Here is a 19,521-nt window from a genome sequence, read left to right as displayed (position 1 = left end):
AATGCGCCAGCGCGGGCGCCGCGCGCGCCGAGCCTCGTCGGGCCGGCGGGGCAGCCCGGCTGCCAGCTGCCCTCGCGCCCTCCTGCGTTAACTGCTGGGGTCCGCCCCCTCCCCGCGGCCCGCCGCCCGGCGCTCGCCGCAGTACGAGCCACCTCCCCGCCCCCGCCCCCCGCGCCGCCGCCGCCGCCGCCGCCGCCGCCGCAGGAGAGGGAGGGGGCCGGAGGGAGGGGAGGAGGGAGGCGGTGGGGCAGAGCCCAGAGCCCGTCCCGGGCGCCCGCCAGGAGCTCCGGCCGCGGCGGGAGGCGCCATCCGGGGGCCGCCGGGCAGCCGCCGCGCTCCTCGCCCTCAGCGCCTCTTGCGGCCGCGTCCCCGCCGACCCGGCCGCAGCCTCCCGCCGCGGGGAGGGCAGCGCCCCCCGCTGCCCCGGACCCCCCCACACCCCCCCCCACACACACACCGCGGAGGGCAGACTCCGTTTTTCCTCCCCGGGAGGGTGTCGCCACCTGGATCGCCAAGTGCGAAGGGCCCGGGAGGCGGGGACCCAGCGGAGCACGGTGACCGGCCATGGCTCAAGCGGCCAAACAGCTGAAGAAAATCAAAGACATCGAGGCTCAGGCCCTCCAGGAGCAGAAGGAGAAGGAGGAATCCAACAGGAAGCGGAGGAACCGCTCCCGTGACCGAAAGAAGAAGGTAAGGGGTGGCGGGTTGGGGGGGGGGGCGGCAAGCCGGGAGGCAGAGGCGCCCGGAGGTGGCCGCTGGGGGAAGGGGCGCGGCGGAGCCCGGAGAGACAGGGGGACGCGGGGCCCCGCTGCCGGTCGAGGCGATGTTGCCGAGCGCAGGGCGCGCGGGGCAGGAGCGGTGGAGGGAGGGGGCTTCGCAGGGGCCGGAGGAGGACCGGGCAAGGGGCTGGAAGGGCAGAGCGGGCGGCCCGGAGGCTGAGGGCGCGCAGGAGCCCGCCGCCCGCGGAGACCTTTCAGCACCTTGGACAGACGCCGCGGGCCCGGCGCCGCCGGGAGGAACTTTTACGTACCCCCGCCCCCCCCGCCCCCGGTGGTCGGAGAGGGGTTGGGGGCTGCTCGCCGTCACTCCGGGGCTTTCCAAGGAAGCCGCTTTGGGAAATGCGGCCCCGGGCTCCGGAGACCGCTCTGCCCGCCACCTCCCCGGTGACCCACTCTCGGAGGCGCGGAGAGCCTCCCTCCTAGGTCTCTGAATGGTGGGGCCTCTGCCTTTCCCCCACCTTCCTTGAACCCCGGGAAGCACCTTGACTGACCCTGGGGGGCCCCGGGGCAGAACTGCTTAGCCTGGTGGAGGCGGGGCACGGGTGGGCATTTGGCACCGTCTCCAGTTCGGGTCACTCAAGATGAGTAGCGGATGACCAAAGGAATTTCCCTTTGGAAACCGGCCCCGGGTGCTGTCCAGCCTGACCCAGGGGCCTGGTCAGAGAACAGGTCTTTCTGTGTAGGAGTCGGTTGGTGGTGGGGGCAGGGGCTGGTAGTGACAAGACAGCCCCCACAAAGACCCAGACCCCTTAGGGCAATTGCTGTCTGTTTAACACTCTGGGTCTGGGGCCTTCCTACCCCCAACTCAAAGCACCTTTTAATAAAAACACCTTTGGTGAGAAACACCTTCACTTGTGAAGGGAGGGAGTCAGTTGACTGGGCGAGGGCTCCAGTCGGGTGTTTTGGACCCCCCCATGGAGGAAGCCAGGCGCCTATGGATGCGGTTCTTTGGGTTGGAGACAGGCCGAACTTCAGCTCCAGCAGAGCCATTTTAACCTGCGGACGGCGAGGTGGGGCATGGCCTCTGAGCCCGTTGCCTGGGAATGTGGCCCTCGGGGTTCCAGGTCTGAGACGCTAGTCTTGGTTGAGAAGGAAACTTTTTTTTTTTTTTTTCCTTGAAATTGGCTCCCTCTGAGAAAGAAGTTTGAAGCCTGTGGTTGAGAGCAGTGTGGGGACAGGCTGCCTGTGGGTCCTTCTCCTCCACGTACCAGCCAGCCAGCGAGACTCACATCCAGCCAGTTCCTCGAGATGAAATCCAGGAGCAAAGACATTCTCTGATTGCACCCCAAGTGGCCAGTGCGCTAGGCTTTCCTATACCCCTTCCAAAGGCAGTCTTCCTCCCCCCTAAGGGATTGCCGTCTCATGTGTAAATTGTAGTTGCACCAAGGCACCACCACTTTAGCAGGACCTAAAAAGAAGCTTTCTCTAAACTGACGGGGAGCGGGAGTTTGGGTTGGTGCCACTTAGAACGCTCCATCAGGCCCTTCTGCTGGGTCTGAAATACTGGAGCCCAGAGCCCATCTTGTGAGTCAGGCCGGGGGGAAGTCTGGTTATATCTGACAGTGCTCACCCACTTTCTTGGCATGAATGTAAACTTCTCCTTAGGAAGGCATGTTCTCTATTTCCATCCCTGCCTCGTTCTTTAGGAGCCAAGCCCATCCTCTCCCAAACTGCTCACTCAATGTTTTTATCCCACTTTTTGCTCCCCAGCCTCTTCCTTGATGCTCCTGAGACCAGATATATATATATATATATATATATATAGAGAGAGAGAGAGAGAGAGTGAGCCAGAGTCAAAACAAAAGTCTCCCTTTCCCCTCTTCTGAGAATTCTTCCCATTCACTGTAACTCCCTTCAGTATAACTCTGAATCCCAACTGCCTGCAAGACACACCTAGAAAAGTAGCAAGTCCAATATTTTTGTTTCTTAATCTGGACATTCTTGGTCAACTTAATCTCCATGTCAAGTCTAGCTGATAACATATTCCGCACTTCCCTCCCCATCCCGCCCCGCTCAACCAGTTGGGTTATTTTGTTTTACTAGCTGGTCACAGCATACTGCGTCAGTAAGCATTTGAAAATCTTCCACACAGATTTTCATTATTTTACGCAGTATCCTGGGTGCTAGGAGGGATACAGCAATAATAAGGAAACCTGAATTCAAAGTGATAGTGATGCTGTAAACTCTTCAAGGGATTTTTGGGCTAGAGGGGCACTAAGGTACGAGATGAGGTGTTGGGGTGCTGTATTTGTGTTTTATAATGCTAGTGAGTTTTTTTTGCCATCAGCCTGGTCTTGCGAGCCATTTCAGAGAGCCAAGTTAAAATTTATAGCAAAAGGCAAAGTCGCAAGAAGGTGGCAGGCCCTTGGGGAAAGGTGAGGGGAGGCACAGCAGTGCAGAAAGGCTGGCTGGAGAGGGCTGAGGACGCGCGTGCAGGAGCTGGTTGAGCAGATGGCCGAGGTGGGGGTGGGGGCCCAAGGGAGGGTTCACATAAGGTAAGGTCTTCGTTAGACCCATTTTTCACCAACGAAGTCATGGTTTGAGGCGAAGTATGTTAAGACTGAGCAGCTGAGGACTCTACCCTGGTCACCCCAGACTCGGGGAGGCTGTGGAACCACCCTCATCTCAGCACGAAGAAAGAATTCACACATGCAGATAGTCGTTTGATGCCAGTGAACTGGTAATTCAGGGGAGCGCGGAGCTCAGCAAGGGCATTCTGGATTTACGGAAAGGGAAGGCGTTTGTCCCACGGGTAACCTACTTATCAGGGTCTGACGGAGCAGAACCGCAGCGCTCCCCGTTTGTAGAAATCATCACGGTTGTAACTTCAGTGGTGGTTGCAGCTTTTACAGTTGCTGGTATTGTGTGGGAAGGCGCTGGCTGAGGGGTGCTGTGCAGCGGGCCTGGAGGCTGCTGTTGTGACGTGCTGACACAGATAGAAACCACCTCGACGCAGGGAATTGAGCTCAGACTCTGTAGCTGGAAAAAGGCCTGCATTCTTCTGGGGCTTCATTCAGTTCTCGGCTTGTGCAGCATACGTCCTCATCAGATGCCTGCTGTTGGAGCTGCAGCTTTTTGGAAAAAAAAAAAAAAAGATCCAGTATTTATGATGCTGACTTGATAAGTCCCCTGCATCTGAAGATGGGGATGGAAGTAAATAAATTGCAGGGCATGTGTTAAGCAGGCATTTGCATTAAGAACGGCAGCTTTCTAGGGCTGAAGAAGCCTTGGGCATAAGGATATGTATGCTTTTTCTGCCTTCTTGGAGCTTGAGGTTGGGAGACGAGGATGAGGAGTTTGGAGACGAAGGTGAGGTGAGGCAGAATTCAAGAAAGGGGTGGGGGAAGTGGGAAGAGGGAGGGAGGCAGACAGAGAAGGGGGCTGGAATCTCAGCCCTACTTTAAGGGGAGACCCTCAGCCTGCAGCACCTGTAAGTGCCCCGGGTGGCATTTACTGAGCTTTCTCCTCGTCTCTTATTCTGTCCCTCTCCTTCATCCTCTGATGTTGGTGAAGGAGGGGACCAGGCCCTGTTCACAGCTGTCTGTCTGATAGCCAGCAGGCATGCCATGAATGTGGGGGTGGGGATGGGTGGGCAAACAGGTGGGGTCTTATATCTGTCTCTGTTCACCCAGGTGGTTCTTGGTCTTCGCTCGTGTTAGGTGAGCAGTGTGCTCTTGACTGTCTAGGGGGCACCTAAAGAAAGCCCGACTTTTCTTTCATTCCTGATCACTTTGCAAACCACCAGAGCCTTGTAGGCAGGCAGTGGAACCATCTAATTTTTTGGTGCAGTGACTTCCACCACCGAGCCTGCAGTTAGTTCCTTGCAGGGTCCCTGCTGCACTAAATGACAAGTGAGTTTAGCCATTTGGAACAGCAGCGTTTGCACAGGGCCCTGAGGAGCCCAGGTGAGGATACAGAAAGGAAGAAACGGAAGCCCGGGAGCAGAAAGTCGCCATCTCTGCTTAGCTGTGCAGACAGTGTTGTCAGCCCTGCCAGCCTCCGCAGCATCCTCCGGGGCCCCGGGCCTTCCTCACGCAGCGGATGAGGCCCTGCTTCTGGACTGCAGAGATGTCTTCCATTGATCCAGTGATTGGAATCACAGGGAGATTTAGGGGGACCTGTGGGAGACTTTCGGCCCTGTGGGGTGGCGAGGGCTTATTCCCAGGAAGAGGATGGGATGAGGCAGGGAGGCGTGGGTGAATAAGAATGGGATGAAGGACAGGAAATTAGGCAGGAGGGTCCTGTGAACCCACATTTCCCATTTGTAAAGGGTCCCGGATGTAAACTTCTGCTGGTACCTTCAAGTGAATCTATACATTCAACCCAAGAAGAACGCACAGGATCAGAAAGAAGCATGTTCCTCACACATCCTTAAACCAAGGTCCTGCCATGAAATCACCGCAGTAGTGTATGTCGCAGTATGCCTTGATATGTGTATATGAAATCTCCATTTGGCTTTTGGAAAGCATCATGACTGCATGTTCACTATTAAATGCACTAATTTATTTAGTTTTGAGCCTTTAAAATGTACCACGACTTGGGTAACTGCCACCTTGGTGTCTCTTATTTTAGTACCAGGGAGCCTCAATACAGGGACGTGGCCTTGCTCCTCTCTGGAGTGCTGGGAGGCGCTGGCACTGGCTGAAGATGCGAAAACTTTCCCAACTCACTCTCTGGCCATCTCCCAATCCAGTCCTCCCTCCCTGCTGCAGGGGCAGTTTTAGTGGGGCCGTTCCCTGGGGGCTACCTGACGTCACCCTCAACCATCTGCTAGACCCAGAGAGCAGGGTCTTATGCGCAAAGAAGGTGTTAGACCCTTAGTTGTATCTGGCAGCGTGTGGTTGGCACATCATAGCCGCTGCTCAGAGTAGGTGGAGCAGCAGCTGAAATTCAGAACCTGGAGCAAGGGACCTTTTGCCGAGGGGACCAGGAGCCAACCCTGGGACCCTTCTCTTGCTTGCTAGTTCTGCTTATCTCCTCTCAATATGACAAAGTTTATATTTTCACCTCAGTCTAAGGACTTGCTTGTTTTTTTGGGAAAGAAGGGGGAAAGAGTTCTTCAGTTCAGTTCAGTCAAGTCAGACACAACTGAGCGAATGAACAACTGAACTGAAGGACTCTTCCTCCCATCTTTCCATAAAAACAAGCAAGTTTTAGTGAGTGGGTTCCATGTGCCAGGCAGTTTTCACGTATGTTGGTTCATTCCCGGGCTTTGTCTCCGTAGGGTGAACCCGTCAACCATTCCTTCCTCCTTCACCATCAAAGCCCATCACTCTTCAAGTTTAGTTCAGTTCAGTCGCTCAGTCGTGTCCGACTCTTTGCGACCCCATGAATCGCAGCACGCCAGGCCTCCCTGTCCATCACCAACTCCTGGAGTTCCCTCAGACTCACGTCCATCGAGTCCGTGATGCCATCCAGCCATCTCATCCTCGGTCGTCCCCTTCTCCTGCCCCCAGTCCCTCCCAGCATCAGAGCCTTTCCCAGTGAGTCAGCTCTCCGCATGAAGTGGCTTTCCTAAATCCTCCATCCCTCTCTGCATTCTGGGTTGCCCCAGCCTTTGTTCTGGGTGTGTGTGTGCACGCGCATGGGTGTGTGTGTATGAGACGTTTGTTCTTATTTTATCCCTTCTACTAGATTATAAACTCCTTGAAGCCAAAGCCAGTCTTTGCACATAACCACTCAACAAATATTTATGGCTTGAAATGATTCAGGAGCTACACTTAACTGGTTCAGAAGTTTTTCCCTTGGTCTTTCTATTTGATGTTTGAAGAGTTGGCCCTATAGAGGTGGAACCAAGTCAATCTGGGGTTTCTTTTCCCCCTCCCTGAATTATTCTGACTAAGGCAAAGTCTGGTGCCATCAGTGTTTTGGTTTTTGGAAAAGGCAGATATGCTTTGCTTGGCTCCATCTCGCCATTCCTGGTTCGTGAAAAGCAGCTCAAACATCTACCTCGTACAGAGCGCTGGGCTGGGAGTCAGGCACCTGGATTCTGGTTTCAGTTCTCTACCTATTGGCCACCAAATTTCTTTGAGCCTCAGTTTTCTCATCTGTGAAATTGAAATGAGAATAAAGGAGGTGTACTTTGTAAACTTTAAAACTCTTGTCTATTTAAGAGGTTACAGTTAGTAACATAATAACATTTGTTAATTAAATTATTCTTTCTAATGAATTCAAAGCCAAAGCTCCGGCCTGACTTCCAGTGGTGGCGTGAAATCTTGACATTGGCTTGGCAAGGCCAGCCCATTATTATTTCAGTGCTGGTAAATGAGAAAAAGGACACTTTAAATCATTTTCTCCATTTCATTTTCAGGAAAGAAATGAATTTCCTATTTTGACAAGATTTATTATTGCGGGCTTAGTTATCTCCATGGGTGCAGTCTACAACTTTGAGATGGGCTTTATTAAAGCCCTGGGTGACAATTACAGCTGCTTGCCAAGAGAGGCACATGAACGTGGTTCCTGAACTTTCTGAGAATACCATCCCTGTTAGAGCCCTGGCTGATAAATCTTGGGTGTGGAATATTACAGACAATGAAACGTGTGTTGTTATGGGCAGACTAGACTCCTCCAGGGAAGACCCTGTGCATCTCAGGAGTGTAAGCCTAGCACATCCTCCAGGAAAGGAGAACTTGCATGAGGAACCCTCAGGGATAAAGCAAAGACTGAGTGGCCAGCCAGTTTGAAACCAAAAAAACCTTTTGTTTCTCCTTTGCTGCCCATGTGACCAGATGCTTTCCTGAGAAGAAAATTTTCCTGTGTTTTTGCTAAGGTGATAATACTTTTGCAGTGTCAGTTAATGCCTTTTTATCCATTTCAGGGCATCCTTGACCATGACAGCTGCAAACACCCTTCTTTGCTTATCTGAGGAGGGCCTGTATGTAATGAGAGGCTGTGGGTCCTATGGGCATCATCTCGCTGGATCCTCTGGCAGCCAGTGACCTCAGAGCTGGGGCCTGGGTCCAAAACTCGTTCACAGGCCTCTGCACTAGGCTGCCTTCTTACCCGTTTGTTATATCCTCCGTGTGTTCAAGGCTACCAGGTGCTGGGAGGGGAGCCAGAATGCCGGGATTTTTCCTGCCTACGCGGGAAGGATTTGCACATTAGAGGGAAAGCTGCCAGTGTGGGAAGTAACCCGAGGAGGCTGAGAACAGAGGCCCGTGGTCTGGGCTCAGGACAGAAGCACTGGCGTCGGGATGCTAGGAGGGTGGTGGGGTCCACGGGCTCCTCTGAACATCCCTGGAGCAGCCCGTGGGATAGTGAAGACCCCGTTAAGGCCTTGGGTTAAGACAAGGGGCCGGATTATGAGGGACTCCCAGGGGCGGCCTGCTCTGTTTCCATCTCACCTGCCTCACAGAACGGTCCTTTCTTGCTTTACTGCCTGTTTTAGAGATTTCCCTTCCTACCGGTGGTACAAGTGGTAAAGAGTCCTGCCAGTGCATGAGATGCAAGAGATGCGGGTTCGATCCCTGGGCTGGGAACATCCCCTGGAGAAGGAAATGGCAACCCACTCCAGTATTCTTGCTTGGAAAATTCCGTGGATGGAGGAGCCTGGTGGGCTACAGTCCATGGGGTTGCAAAGAGTTGGATATGACTGAGCATGCGCCCGCCACACTTCCTGCCACAGAGCTGGCATCTTCTCTGTATAATCATTTAATAACATGCTTCTACATGGAGTTATGGTGAAGACGTGTCTCCGTTTTCATCCATTCCCCCTAACTCTCTGGGACTTTTGCTTTCTTCTGGATACCTGTGAGGTCCTGGGCCCCTAGTGTAATGCTTGCCAAGACCTCAATTTGGATGTGTGGGAACAGAAACAGCAGGGCCAGACTCCTGCCCTGAGTCCCTCCCTTGAATCTCTGTGGTTTCATTTTCCGTTCCTAAGAAGTCCAGTAGGTTAAGAGGTGCCCATGAAGAGCAGTGCAGTCAGAGAGGAAACAGGCTCAAGAGATGAGAAGGTATAGACTAGCCTTAAAGTAGAGTTGGGAGAAGTCAGGGTGGAGTCAGAGGAAGCATCCCAGGAGAGGGAAGGGAAGGAGGCACTTAGTTATGGACTGGCCAGAGCCATGATGCCTAACCCAGTTCTGAGATGGAAGGGATAGCCCCAGACGCTCACGGTGAGACCCGCAAGGAAAGAGCGGGGAGAGAAAGAAACGGCCCCGGCGGCTCCCCCACGTTGCCAGGCTCAGAGCCACCCTGAGGAGAGGGTTTGTCGCGAGCACACCTGCCCCACTGCCTCCCTGCAGAATCGGCCACTGGGGGTGGTAGGGCCAGGAACCCGCCTGTCCAGTAAGGCCCCCCGGGTGATGACGCTTCCACAGAGCAGCGTGGAGGCTCTGTTCTAGCAGACAGACAGGAAGCAGCTGGTGGGCGCGGCAGGACCAAGGGCGAATCGAACCAGCAGGTGAAGGGAAGAGAGGAGAGGGTAGGAGGTTTGTCTGGACTTATTTGTCCTGTGTCCACTTTCCCAAAGGACGTGGGGAAGGGAGGGTTGACTTGAGCACTGTGGCCAGTCTTGTGGGAGGAGTAAGCCTGGCTGGGAGTAGGGTCTGGGGAGGCTCTCTGGGGGAGAGGCTGGGTCCTCATGGACTGTTGAGGGTCAGCCAGGTGATGAGGGACAGGACATTCAGCTGAGGCCACAGCAAGGGTGGAGGGTGAGCCAGTGGGGTCTGGAGACAGAGCTGGCCCAGGACCTGTGAGCCCAGTAGCAGGAGCTGAAAGAGTGTGGTCGGGAGGACAGGGGGAGCTAGAGAGGAAGCTGAGCTGGGGCCAGGCCAGGGCCAAAGCCCAGAGGAAGCCTGAAGAACTCCAGAGGGAAGTGTGCAAAGCTGCTGCGCCTCCAGGGCAGAGGTGGGTCAGGATAGGGCAGTTGCACAGTGAGCAGGGCATTGAGAACGCTGAGCAGTGGTCCAGAGAAGGGTAAGGTGGTCATGCTCGGCAGCCAATGGTGATGGAGCGTGTGACAGACTGTAGACATCTGGGTGGTGGAGGAAGTTCGTCTTTGTGAGTAATAAAGTGGGTGTGAGTAAGTAATTGAGGATGATGCTGTGGGTTTCTTCTGGACATACATTAAGACATCCACGTGTGTGTGATATGAAATGGCAGTGAGGCCTCATATCTGACTTGGCGCTGGGGTGGTTAGTTGGTGGTGCCCTTTATGGAGCTGGGTGCCCTTCATGGAGCGGGTGAGGAGGAAAATGATGAGTCCTTTTTATGGGATCTACGGTTTGTCTAGTCAAGGCTATGGTTTTTTCCAGTAGTCAGGTATGGATGTGAGAGTTGGACTATAAAGAAAGCTGAGTGCCGAAAAATTGATGCTTTTGAAATGTGGTGTTGGAGAAGACCCTTGAGAGTCCCTTGGAATGCAAGGAGATCCAACCAGTCCATCCTAAAGGAAATCAGTTTTGAATATGCATTGGAAGGACTGATCCTGAAGCTGAAACTCTAATACTTTGGCCACCTGATGTGAAGAGCTGACTCGTTTGAAAAGACCTTGATGCTGGGAAAGATTGAGGGCAGGAGGAGATGAGGACGACAGAGGATGAGATGGCTGGATGGCATCACTGACTCAATGGACAGGAGTTTGGGTGAACTCTGGGAGTTGGTGATGGACAGGGAGGCCTGGCGTGCTGCAGTCCATGGGGTCACAAAGAGTCGGACACTACTGAGTGACTGAACTGAACTGAACTGTTCAATAGCTTCCGGGGGCTCATGTGATGGAGGGGGAGCTAATAGGAAGTGTTCCTCAATGTGGGGGGAAGCTGTCAGACTCCATGGGAAGGAGAGGAAAGGCCCTCAGTTCAAGTCTGAGCTCTTCCACAAAGCCCTGGTGTACAAAGCGTCTGAGAGATTGCCTTAATTAAGGCCCGTGTACCTGGCAAGCCTGCAAGACTAGGCTTGGGGGGAGCTCAGGCGTTTGACTGGTGGATACTCGTGCCTGCAGGGGAGGCGCAGGGCAGAGGTGGACTGCAGTGGGGACAGGACTTACCCTCTCAGTTCCCCGGCCAGGCCTTGAATCCAGGCCTTTGGCAACGAGAGTGTAATCCTAACACCTGGACCACCAGGGACTCCCCTCGTCACTCTTTCTTTTTTGGCCAGACCGGATCTTCGTTGCTACGTGGTGGGCTTTCCGCTGGTTGTGGTGGGTGGGCTTCTCACTGCAGGGGCTTTTGTTGTGGATCGTGGGCTCTAGGGTGTGTGGACTCAGTAGTTGCGTTCCCAGGCTTTAGAGCACAGGCTCAGTAATTGTGGGCTTAGTTGGCCTGAGGCGTGTGGGGTCTTCCCGGACCAGAGATCGAGCCTGTGTCTCTCGCGTTGGCAGGTGGATGCTTAACCACTGGACCACCAGGAAAATCACTGCCACTCTTAAAGATGTTACCTTGGTGCCCTCACCCAAGTTGTGAAATGCTATGCATTCATTCAAAATGATGCTTAAGAGAACAGGTTTTTAAGAATATGCTTCTAATAAACAAGTAGGAATAGGCTTCAGCTGTAATAGCATTTAAAAATGTAATGTAATTAAAAGACAGAGAATGCCTTGCTTGTCAAGGAGGGTCCCAGGCATCCTCTGCTTGTGTGTCTCCTAGAGACGGAAGCTGGCATGGATGGATGACCTCACATGCCAGTAAAGAATTCTAAGGTGATGTGGACTGGAGCCCAGTAGGTAACAGAATGTTCTGGTGCCAAGTGGAGCTGGAGTGTGGTCCTGAGAGTCCAGGCAGCTGGGTCTTGGCATGAGGAGCTGTCCATTGTAAACCAGCCTGAAAACGTATGTGTGTGTGTGTGTTGGGTGGAACGCTCAATTCCACAGCCAGCGTGATCTTCCAAAAATGCAAATCAGATTCTGACACTCCTGCCTTTAAATCCTTCGCTGGCTTCCTAATTGCCCTTAAAATAAAGTCCTAGAAGTTTACTCCAGCGTCCAAGGTCCCCAGTCTAGCCCAGAGCTGCCTTTCCTGTCTCATCTCTCCTGCAAGCTGCCCTCAGCTGTCCTCTGACCTTCTTCTAGGACTTAGGATATGTACGTGTTCTTTGCCTTTGGATCTTCCATTGGCTGAGATTTTGGCCTCAAGCATGGACACCGGCTCCGCTGTCAGAATTCAGTTTCAACATCGCCTCATGGGTGCTAGATGAAGTTAGGCCATGGTGCCCAGTAAGGAGGCCAGGAGATTGTGTGGACCACTGTGTATGCCAGGAGGGCGTCTTGGTCAAGATGTCCGAGCTGCAGAGACACGAACAGTGGCCTTGGATGGAGTCAGGTGGCCCAGGGACTGTGTCCCAAATGTTTGCTAACTGGGCGATTTTGGGCAAGGTTCTCAGTTTTCCTCTGAGTCTTGGTTTTGTCATTTGTAGGGCAGAGGAAATATCTACTGGACAACCACTCAGGGTTATTGGAAGGATTGAATGAGTTAATGTGTGTGAAAGTGTTAGTTGATCAGTTGTGTCTGACTCTTTGCAACCCCATGGACTGTAACCTGCCAGGCTCCTCTGTCTGTGGAATTCTCTAGGCAAGAATACCAAAGTGGGTTGCCATTCTGCTTCTGCAGGGGATCTTCTTGACCCAGGGATCGTACCCAGGTCTCCCACACTGCAGGCAAATTCCTTACCATCTGAGCCACTAGGGAAGCCCCCAAGCACCCGACATACAGTAAGCACTCAATACCTGCCAGTCGGGTGCCTTAGTTCCTGCTTGCACCCATCCCCCTACCCTCCATGGGGAGCAACCAGTGAGATCCAAGGCATGACCCTTAATAGGCTCAGGGTTCCTTTCCAGAGATGACCATCAAGGATTCCTCTCGCTCATCCAGCATCACTGCCAATTTCTTAAATGAATTAGGAAAAATGAAGAAATGTGAGCCTGATCTCAAATGCCAGTGAAAGCAAAGAATCAGAAACAGCCCAAGTCAGAAAGATGTCCAAGTCTGAAATGTCGGTAGAGTTGTGTTGAATCTATGGAGATGTTACTTTCTCATGTGGTGTGGAGGTTTGGCAGATCCATTCACTGCCCTTGAAAAGAGGAGGTTTAGTCTCTGCCCCCTGGGAAACGAGAAGCCGATCCCAGCTCATGCGGTGTGCATGGAACCCTGTGCCCCTGTGGACGTGGAGCCGTGTCCTGGGAACCACAATGCTGCAGCTGGACCTCGCGCTCTGCTGTAGGTGGAGCAGACCGTGGTTCAACGGTTGGCCTTTCTTTTCACGTTATCTTCTGGCTTGTGCGTGTGTGTTGTGGCCTGAGGACCTGATTCTTGAGCATATCTGCCTTTGAAGGACGTCTGGGCTACAAGCTGCAGGGTTGAGTCTTAGCACTTTAACCCACTTGTCGATGTTGCCTCACGCACAACAGGACTTGGAAGAGGCATATGGAAAGAGTATCCTTCATGACTCTGAACCAAGATGAAATGACTCTGTACCAAGGTGAATGCAATAACATCATTAGATTCTTCCGGAGAAGCATGTGAGGGTCTCTTCCATGAACTCAGCTTCCTCCACCCAGTTTGTGCCTCCACTGTGCCTTCCGGAACCTCCAAGGCTGCCCTTCCAGTCTGGCCTACGTCCTTTCTCATCATGAGCCCTTCTGGTTTCCTCTTGTCACCTTTAGGCTGAAGCCAGGCTTTTCCTCATGACTTCCGAAGATGTTGACGCCCTGCCTACCCCTGGGGTCTTACCCCATACCCCATGCGGTGCCACCCTGCCCCGTGCACCTTCCGTATCTGCCGTCACCCCCTCCAAGAAGCTCTCCCAAGTGTGGGCCAGAGATACCAGAGAAGAGGTGCCTGGCCTGAAGGGAGGTCAGGGAGGGGGACGTCCAGGACACCTTTCCACTCTGCCGTCTGTCACAGCGAATGGCACTTGCTGCCCCACACAAGGTATGGACCCGTTACCTTGCGTTTCTCAGCGGGTGATGACTATGTGTGATCTGGATAGTAGGGGCCTCCCCTCCTCACTCATTACCCCCAAATGATGTGCGAGCATTAGCTGCGTGGGTTGTGGACGAAAAGAGCAGATTGTGGGATCAGGAGAGCCGAGCCCGTATTCTAGTTCATTTCTCTCTGGAACAGCTCTGGACACTTCTCCAGCCTCAGTTCTCCACCTCTCAATTCAGTTCAGTTCAGTTCAGTCTCTCAGTTGTGTCTGACTCTTTGTGACCCCATGGACTGCAGCACACCAGGCCTCCCTGTCCTTCACCAACTCCCAGAGCTTACTCAAACTCATGTCCATTGTGTCGGTGATGCCATCCAACCATCTCATCCTTTGTCATCCCCTTCTCCTCCCGCCTTCAATCTTTCCCAGCATCAGGGTCTTTTCCAGTGATTCAGTTCTTCCCATCAGATAGCCAAAGGACTGGAGTTTCAGCTTCAGCATCAGTCCTTCCAATGAATATTCAGAGCTGATTTCCTTTAGGATGGACTGGTTGGATCTCCTTGCAGTCCAAGGGACTCTCAAGAGTCTTCTCCAACATCACAGTTCAAAAGCATCAGTTCTTTGGTGTTCAGCTTTCTTTATAGTCCAACTCTCACATCCATACCTGACTCCTGGAAAAACCATAGCCTTGACTAGATGGACCTTTGTTGGCAAAGTAATGTCTCTGCTTTTTAATATGCTGTCTAGGTTGGTTATAACTTTTTTTCCAAGGAGCAAGTGTCTTTTAATTTCATGGCTGCGGTCACCATCTGCAGTGATTTTGGAGCCCCCCCAAATAAAAATAAAGTCTATCACTGTTTCCATTGTTTCCCCATCTATTTGCCATGAATTGATGGAACCAGATGCCATGATCTTAGTTTTCTGAATGTTGAGTTTTAAGCAAACTTTTTCACTCTCATTTTCATTAAGAAGCTCTTTAGTTCTTCCTCGCTTTCTGCCATAAGGGTGGTGTCATCTGCATATCTGATGTTATTGATATTTCTCCCGGCAATCTTGATTCCAGCTTGTGCTTCATCCAACCCAGGATTTCTCATGATGTACTCTGCATATAAGTTAAATAAATAGGGTGTCAATATACAGCCTTGACATACTCCTTTCCCTATTTGCAACCAGTCTGTTGTTCCATGTCCAGTTCTAACTGTTGCTTCTTGACCTTGCATACAGATTTCTCAGGAGGCAGGTCAGGTGGTCTGGTATTCCCATCTCTTTCAGAATTTTCCACAGTTTCTTGTGATCCACACAGTCAAAGGCTTTGGCATAGTCAATAAAGCAGAAATAGATATTTTTCTGGAACTCTCTTGCTTTTTCCATGATCCAGTGGATGTTAGCAATTTGATCTCTGGTTCCTCTGTCTTTTCTAAATCCAGCTTGAACATCTGGAAGTTTCACAGTTCACATACTGTTGAAGTCTGGCTTGGAGAATTTTGAGTATTATTTTACTAGCTTGTGAGATGAGTGCAGTTGTATGGTAGTTTGAGCATCCTTTGGCATTGCCTTTCTTTGGGATTGGAATGAAAATGGACATTTTCCAGTCCTGTGGCCACTGCTGAGTTTTCCAAATTTGCTGGCATATTGAGTGCAGCACTTTCACAGCATCATCTTTCAGGATTTGAAATAGCTCTACTGGCATTCCATCACCTCCACTAGCTTTGTTCATAGTGATGCTTCCTAAGGCCCACTTGACTTTACATTCCAGGATGTCTGGTTCTAAGTGAGTGATCACACCATCATGGTTATCTGGGTCATGAAGATCTGTTTTGTACAGTTCTACTGGGTATTCTTGCCACCTCTTCTTAACATCTTCTGCTTCTGTTAGGTCCACACCATTTCTGTCCTTTATTGTGCCCATCTTTGCATGAAATATTCCATTGGTATCTCTAATTTTCTTGAAGAGATCTCTAGTCTTTCCCATTTTATTGTTTTGCTCTATTTCTTTGCATTGATCGTTGAGGAAGACTTTCTTATCTCTCCTTGCTATTCTTTGAAACTCTGCATTCAAATGGGTATATCTTCCCTTTTCTCCTTTGCCTTTCGCTTCTCTTCTCTCCACCTCTTAAGCAAGGGAACTGGTTTAGAGGGCTTCTGAGACTCTTCTGGGCTTCCCCGGTGGCTTAGATGGTAAAGAATATGCCTACAATGCAGGAGACCCAGGTTTGATCCCTGGGTCAGGAAGATCCTCTGGAGAAGGACATGGCAACCCACCCCAGTGTTCTTGCCTGGAAAATTCCATAGACAGAGGCGCCTGGTAGACTACAGTCCTTAGGGTCACAAAGAGTTGGACATGAATGAGCACGCATGCATGCAACTAAGGCTCTTCTGGGGGAGTAAGGGTAGTTCCATGAACATGTGAATTTCCAAGGCCTCAGGGCAGCTGGCCCGCCGTGGCCGAAGGTGTGCCGGGCAGACACTTGGATGCAGGAGGCCCTCGGGTGTTGAGGTCCAGCTCTGATGGACCCCAGACCGCCGGGCACAGGGATGTTGGCAACAGCGTGGAAGACTGCGTAGCTCGAGGTACTGGCTCAGTGTGTGGACACTCATCCCCTCTGACGGGTCACCCCCTTGAGGCTGGCGCTATCATGGGCAGACCAGGGAGAGGAGGGCGTGCTGGCGAGGGCTGGGGTCACACGGGCTGCCGGAAGGCGGCCGTGCTCAAGGTCAGCAGTCTGGTCCCCTGGGCGCAGGGTTCGTCAGGCATCCCCCGTGACTCCTCAGACTCCCTGCTGTGGCCAGTTTGGTGCCACCTCCTACGTTTATCACGAGTGCAGCCTCTGGGAGGGCAGAGGGCACCTGCCAGATGAATAAAGAATGAGAGAGCGGGCACCTTCTGTTTTCAGTGCTTGGTGAGGGAGACTGTCACCTGCTTTCAAGGGCATGAGCAAAGCCAGCCTCCTCCCCGAGCTTGAAGGAGCCCAGGAGGCCCTGATTCTGATGGGGGAAGGGTCCCCACCGCCTGCCGTTTTCTGGAGAGCAGACACAGCAGATCCCTGGCCCAAAGAACAGGGGATGCACCGCGGGATAGACGCGTCCCGCGGTTTGTCAGCCCATCCTGACTCTTCTGAGACTCGGCTTTTAGAGCCGAATTATGTAATTTTGGAAAATCCCTGCTTTGTCACTTACTGAGCTCCCAAGGAGCCAAGATTTTCAGGAGAAGTTGATGGTGATGGTGATGGTTTAGTCGCTAAGTTGTGTGCCACTTTTGTGGCCTCAAGGACTGTAGCCAACCAGGCTCCTTTGTCCATGGGATTCTCCAGGCAAGAATACTGGAGTGGGCTGTCATTCCCTCCTCCAGGGGATCTTCCGGACCCAGGAACTGAACCTGAGTTTCCTGCATTGCAGGCGGATTCATCTGGTTGAGCTATGAGGGAGAGGTTGGTCTCCCCAATTCAGCCCCAGCCGAAGCTTGTTTACTTTTTTTCAGCCTCTGTCCCCATAGTCCTTGCCTTGTCTGGGGAATGCAACGTCCCAGGCCCTGCAAACCCAGCCCCTTTTCTCCAGGGGCTGAGAGAGGAAGGAGCAGCGTTCCAGGAGGGGGATGGCCAGGGCTGGGCTGTTGTTGGACTAGAACCTTCTCCAGTGCTTGCATCATCCCGGAGGTGAGTGCCTGGATCTCAGGCTTCAGTGACAATAGCCACTGTCACATGGAGCTGGGCGGGTGGCCAGCAGGGCCAGTGAGTTACTTTGCTGTACTCTTGGAGGCTAGGCAGAGAGGCAGGTAACAGGCGTGTCTCTTGCGAGGACAGTGAGCCTGGGGAGACTCAGTGTGGTTCACACCGTCTGGACATGCCTGTGCTGTGTGTCTTCAGACTGTCTCTCTCTGAAGTCCTGGAGTTTTGTAACAAGCGGGCAGAAGCAGATGTAGCGTGTGGTGCATTGAAACCCATGTTGCATTTGGTTTTCCGCCTCCACCAGCTGCCTATCCCGCCGCCCGCAGGGATGCAGCAAGGCCCGGCCATCAGTGGCCCGTATTCTCTCCGCTGAGGAACGGAAGGGACAGAGGGGATGTGACTCACCTGAGCCCACTTGACCCGGGAGGCTGGCTGAATGGGCCATTGTACAGGACCTTGGAGGGCTCGGGAAGGTTAAGTGACCGCCCCAGGTCACACAGCTGATCAGAGCCAGGGCTGGGGTTCACACCAACTGCGGGATGGGAAAGCCTGCACCTTACCGCCTCTAGGGCTGTGATGAGGCTCAGACAGAATGAAATACATTTCTAAGGGCGGAACCATGGGGCCAGAAATGGAGGACATCTTAAAAGCCCTTACCACCGAGCTTGGAGGTGGACGAGAACGCCACACAGTTCCATGACTCTGCAAGGTGAAATGCATCCTGTTCTATGTGGGCCTCCAAACCACCTGGCAGAGAAGGCATGAGCCCTCCCTCGTGAAGACTCAAGACACACAGAGACCTGGAGATGGATACAGAGAGACGTCCGAGGCGGTGCCTGACCAGTGCCTGGTTGTGGGAGCGTGCGGCACTGAGGATGCTGAGGTGTGGCTGGGCGACCTTGGGACCATCGCTTCGCTTCTCTGAGCCTCTCACCCGTAGCACAGAGGGATTGGAGTAGACCAGCTACCACAGCATCTTGGAAGGGACCTTGGGGATCTCACAGCCTTGCCCCTTTGTGGGGAGACCATGGTCCAGAGACGGGAAGTGGCTCATCAGATCACACAGCCGTTCCTAGTGGCCCAGCTCACGCTAGAGCCAGGCCCCCAGGCTCAGCTCTCATGTGTAAAAGTGGCGAGAAATCCCTGCCCTTACGAGCTGGGATTCGTTGAGCGTGACCTGGTAGGAGGAACTCGGAGAAGGACTGAGGGACTCTGGTCCTTTGGTTCTACATGGAAAGGGCCCTGCCACGTCCAGGCAGCAAGTGGGAGAGCCTGCAGAGATGGGGTGTTTCCCCTGCACTGTGGGCAGAGGGGCCCCCCCGGGCACCCTGGCACAGAGGAGGCTGCCAGGGGGCTGAGTCTGGGTGGAGAAGCCTGAGCCCGCCCCGGGCCGGGTGGACAGAAAGGTGCTCTGGATGGAGTGTTCCCATGAGCCCTCAGCCGCCGTCCTAACTCATGCTCTCAGGTCCCACGTGCAGCTCGGGCCCGGCTGGGGACCCGTGCACAGCCAGCCACGGCCTGCTGCGAACGCTGGGTTTATTCCATGCATCCGCAGCCTCAGGGGCACGTTTGTGAAGGACAGCCTCCTCATTCTGAGGAGGAACTGAGGCCAGCGCAGGGGTGGGGGGTCACTTCTCCCAGGCACACGCATGAGCAAGCTCTGAACCTGAGCCTTCTGGGTACTACTGGGAGGTAAGGCCTGGTTGCCCCTTGAGTTACCAAGTGCGTCTGTCTGTATGTCTGTCATCTATCTTGTGCTGTGCTGTATCCAGTCGCTAAGTCATGTCCAACTCTTTGCCACCCCATGGACTACAGCCTGCCAGGCTCCTCTGTCCATGGAATTTTCCAGGCAAGAATACTGGAGCGGGTTACCATTTACTTTTCCAGGGGATTTTCCCAACTTAAAGATCCAACCCGCGTCTCCTACACTGCAGGCAGTTTCTTTACCACCGGGAAGGCCTTAACTTCCCACTGGGAAGGCAGTTTACTTACCTGGGAAGCCCTATCTGTCTTAGTTGCCCTCTATTTCATTGTGCTGTTTCTTGGGGAAACGGGATAAGAAAAGCTTCTTGCAGGCACACTGTGTTCTCCATCCTTGGCCTAAGCTCTTCCTTCCCACTTCTCTTCTTCCCTTGCCCCTCTTCATCATTTGTGCAGGGTCCTTGCCTACATGCTGCCGTACCCCATGCTGCACTCAAAGTTTGAAACCCCTCTCCCCT

The 19,521-nt window shown here is 53.2% G+C and overlaps 1 protein-coding gene across 7 annotated transcripts in view; it reads left to right on the top strand.

Annotated features, from left to right (window-relative positions):
• The first annotated feature begins 481 nt into the window (after positions 1-481).
• Positions 482-19,521, top strand: part of ANK1 (ankyrin 1) — a 236,340-nt gene continuing 217,300 nt past the window's right edge. For 2 of the 7 annotated variants that reach the window (XM_040242998.1, XM_040242997.1), the window contains exon 1: positions 495-690. In XM_040242998.1, coding sequence (XP_040098932.1) covers positions 565-690 — 126 coding nt within the window. In that variant the 5' untranslated portion in view covers positions 495-564. Of the gene's footprint in view, positions 691-19,521 lie in introns of all 7 variants that reach the window. The other 5 variants (XM_040243003.1, XM_040243002.1, XM_040242999.1 and 2 more) reach the window with 4 other exon arrangements.

Source organism: Oryx dammah, unplaced genomic scaffold (genome assembly GCF_014754425.2).
Source record: "Oryx dammah isolate SB20612 unplaced genomic scaffold, SCBI_Odam_1.1 HiC_scaffold_7, whole genome shotgun sequence".
In the NCBI taxonomy this organism is placed as follows: domain Eukaryota; kingdom Metazoa; phylum Chordata; class Mammalia; order Artiodactyla; family Bovidae; genus Oryx; species Oryx dammah.
This window is presented reverse-complemented; position numbering and strand designations above follow the sequence as displayed.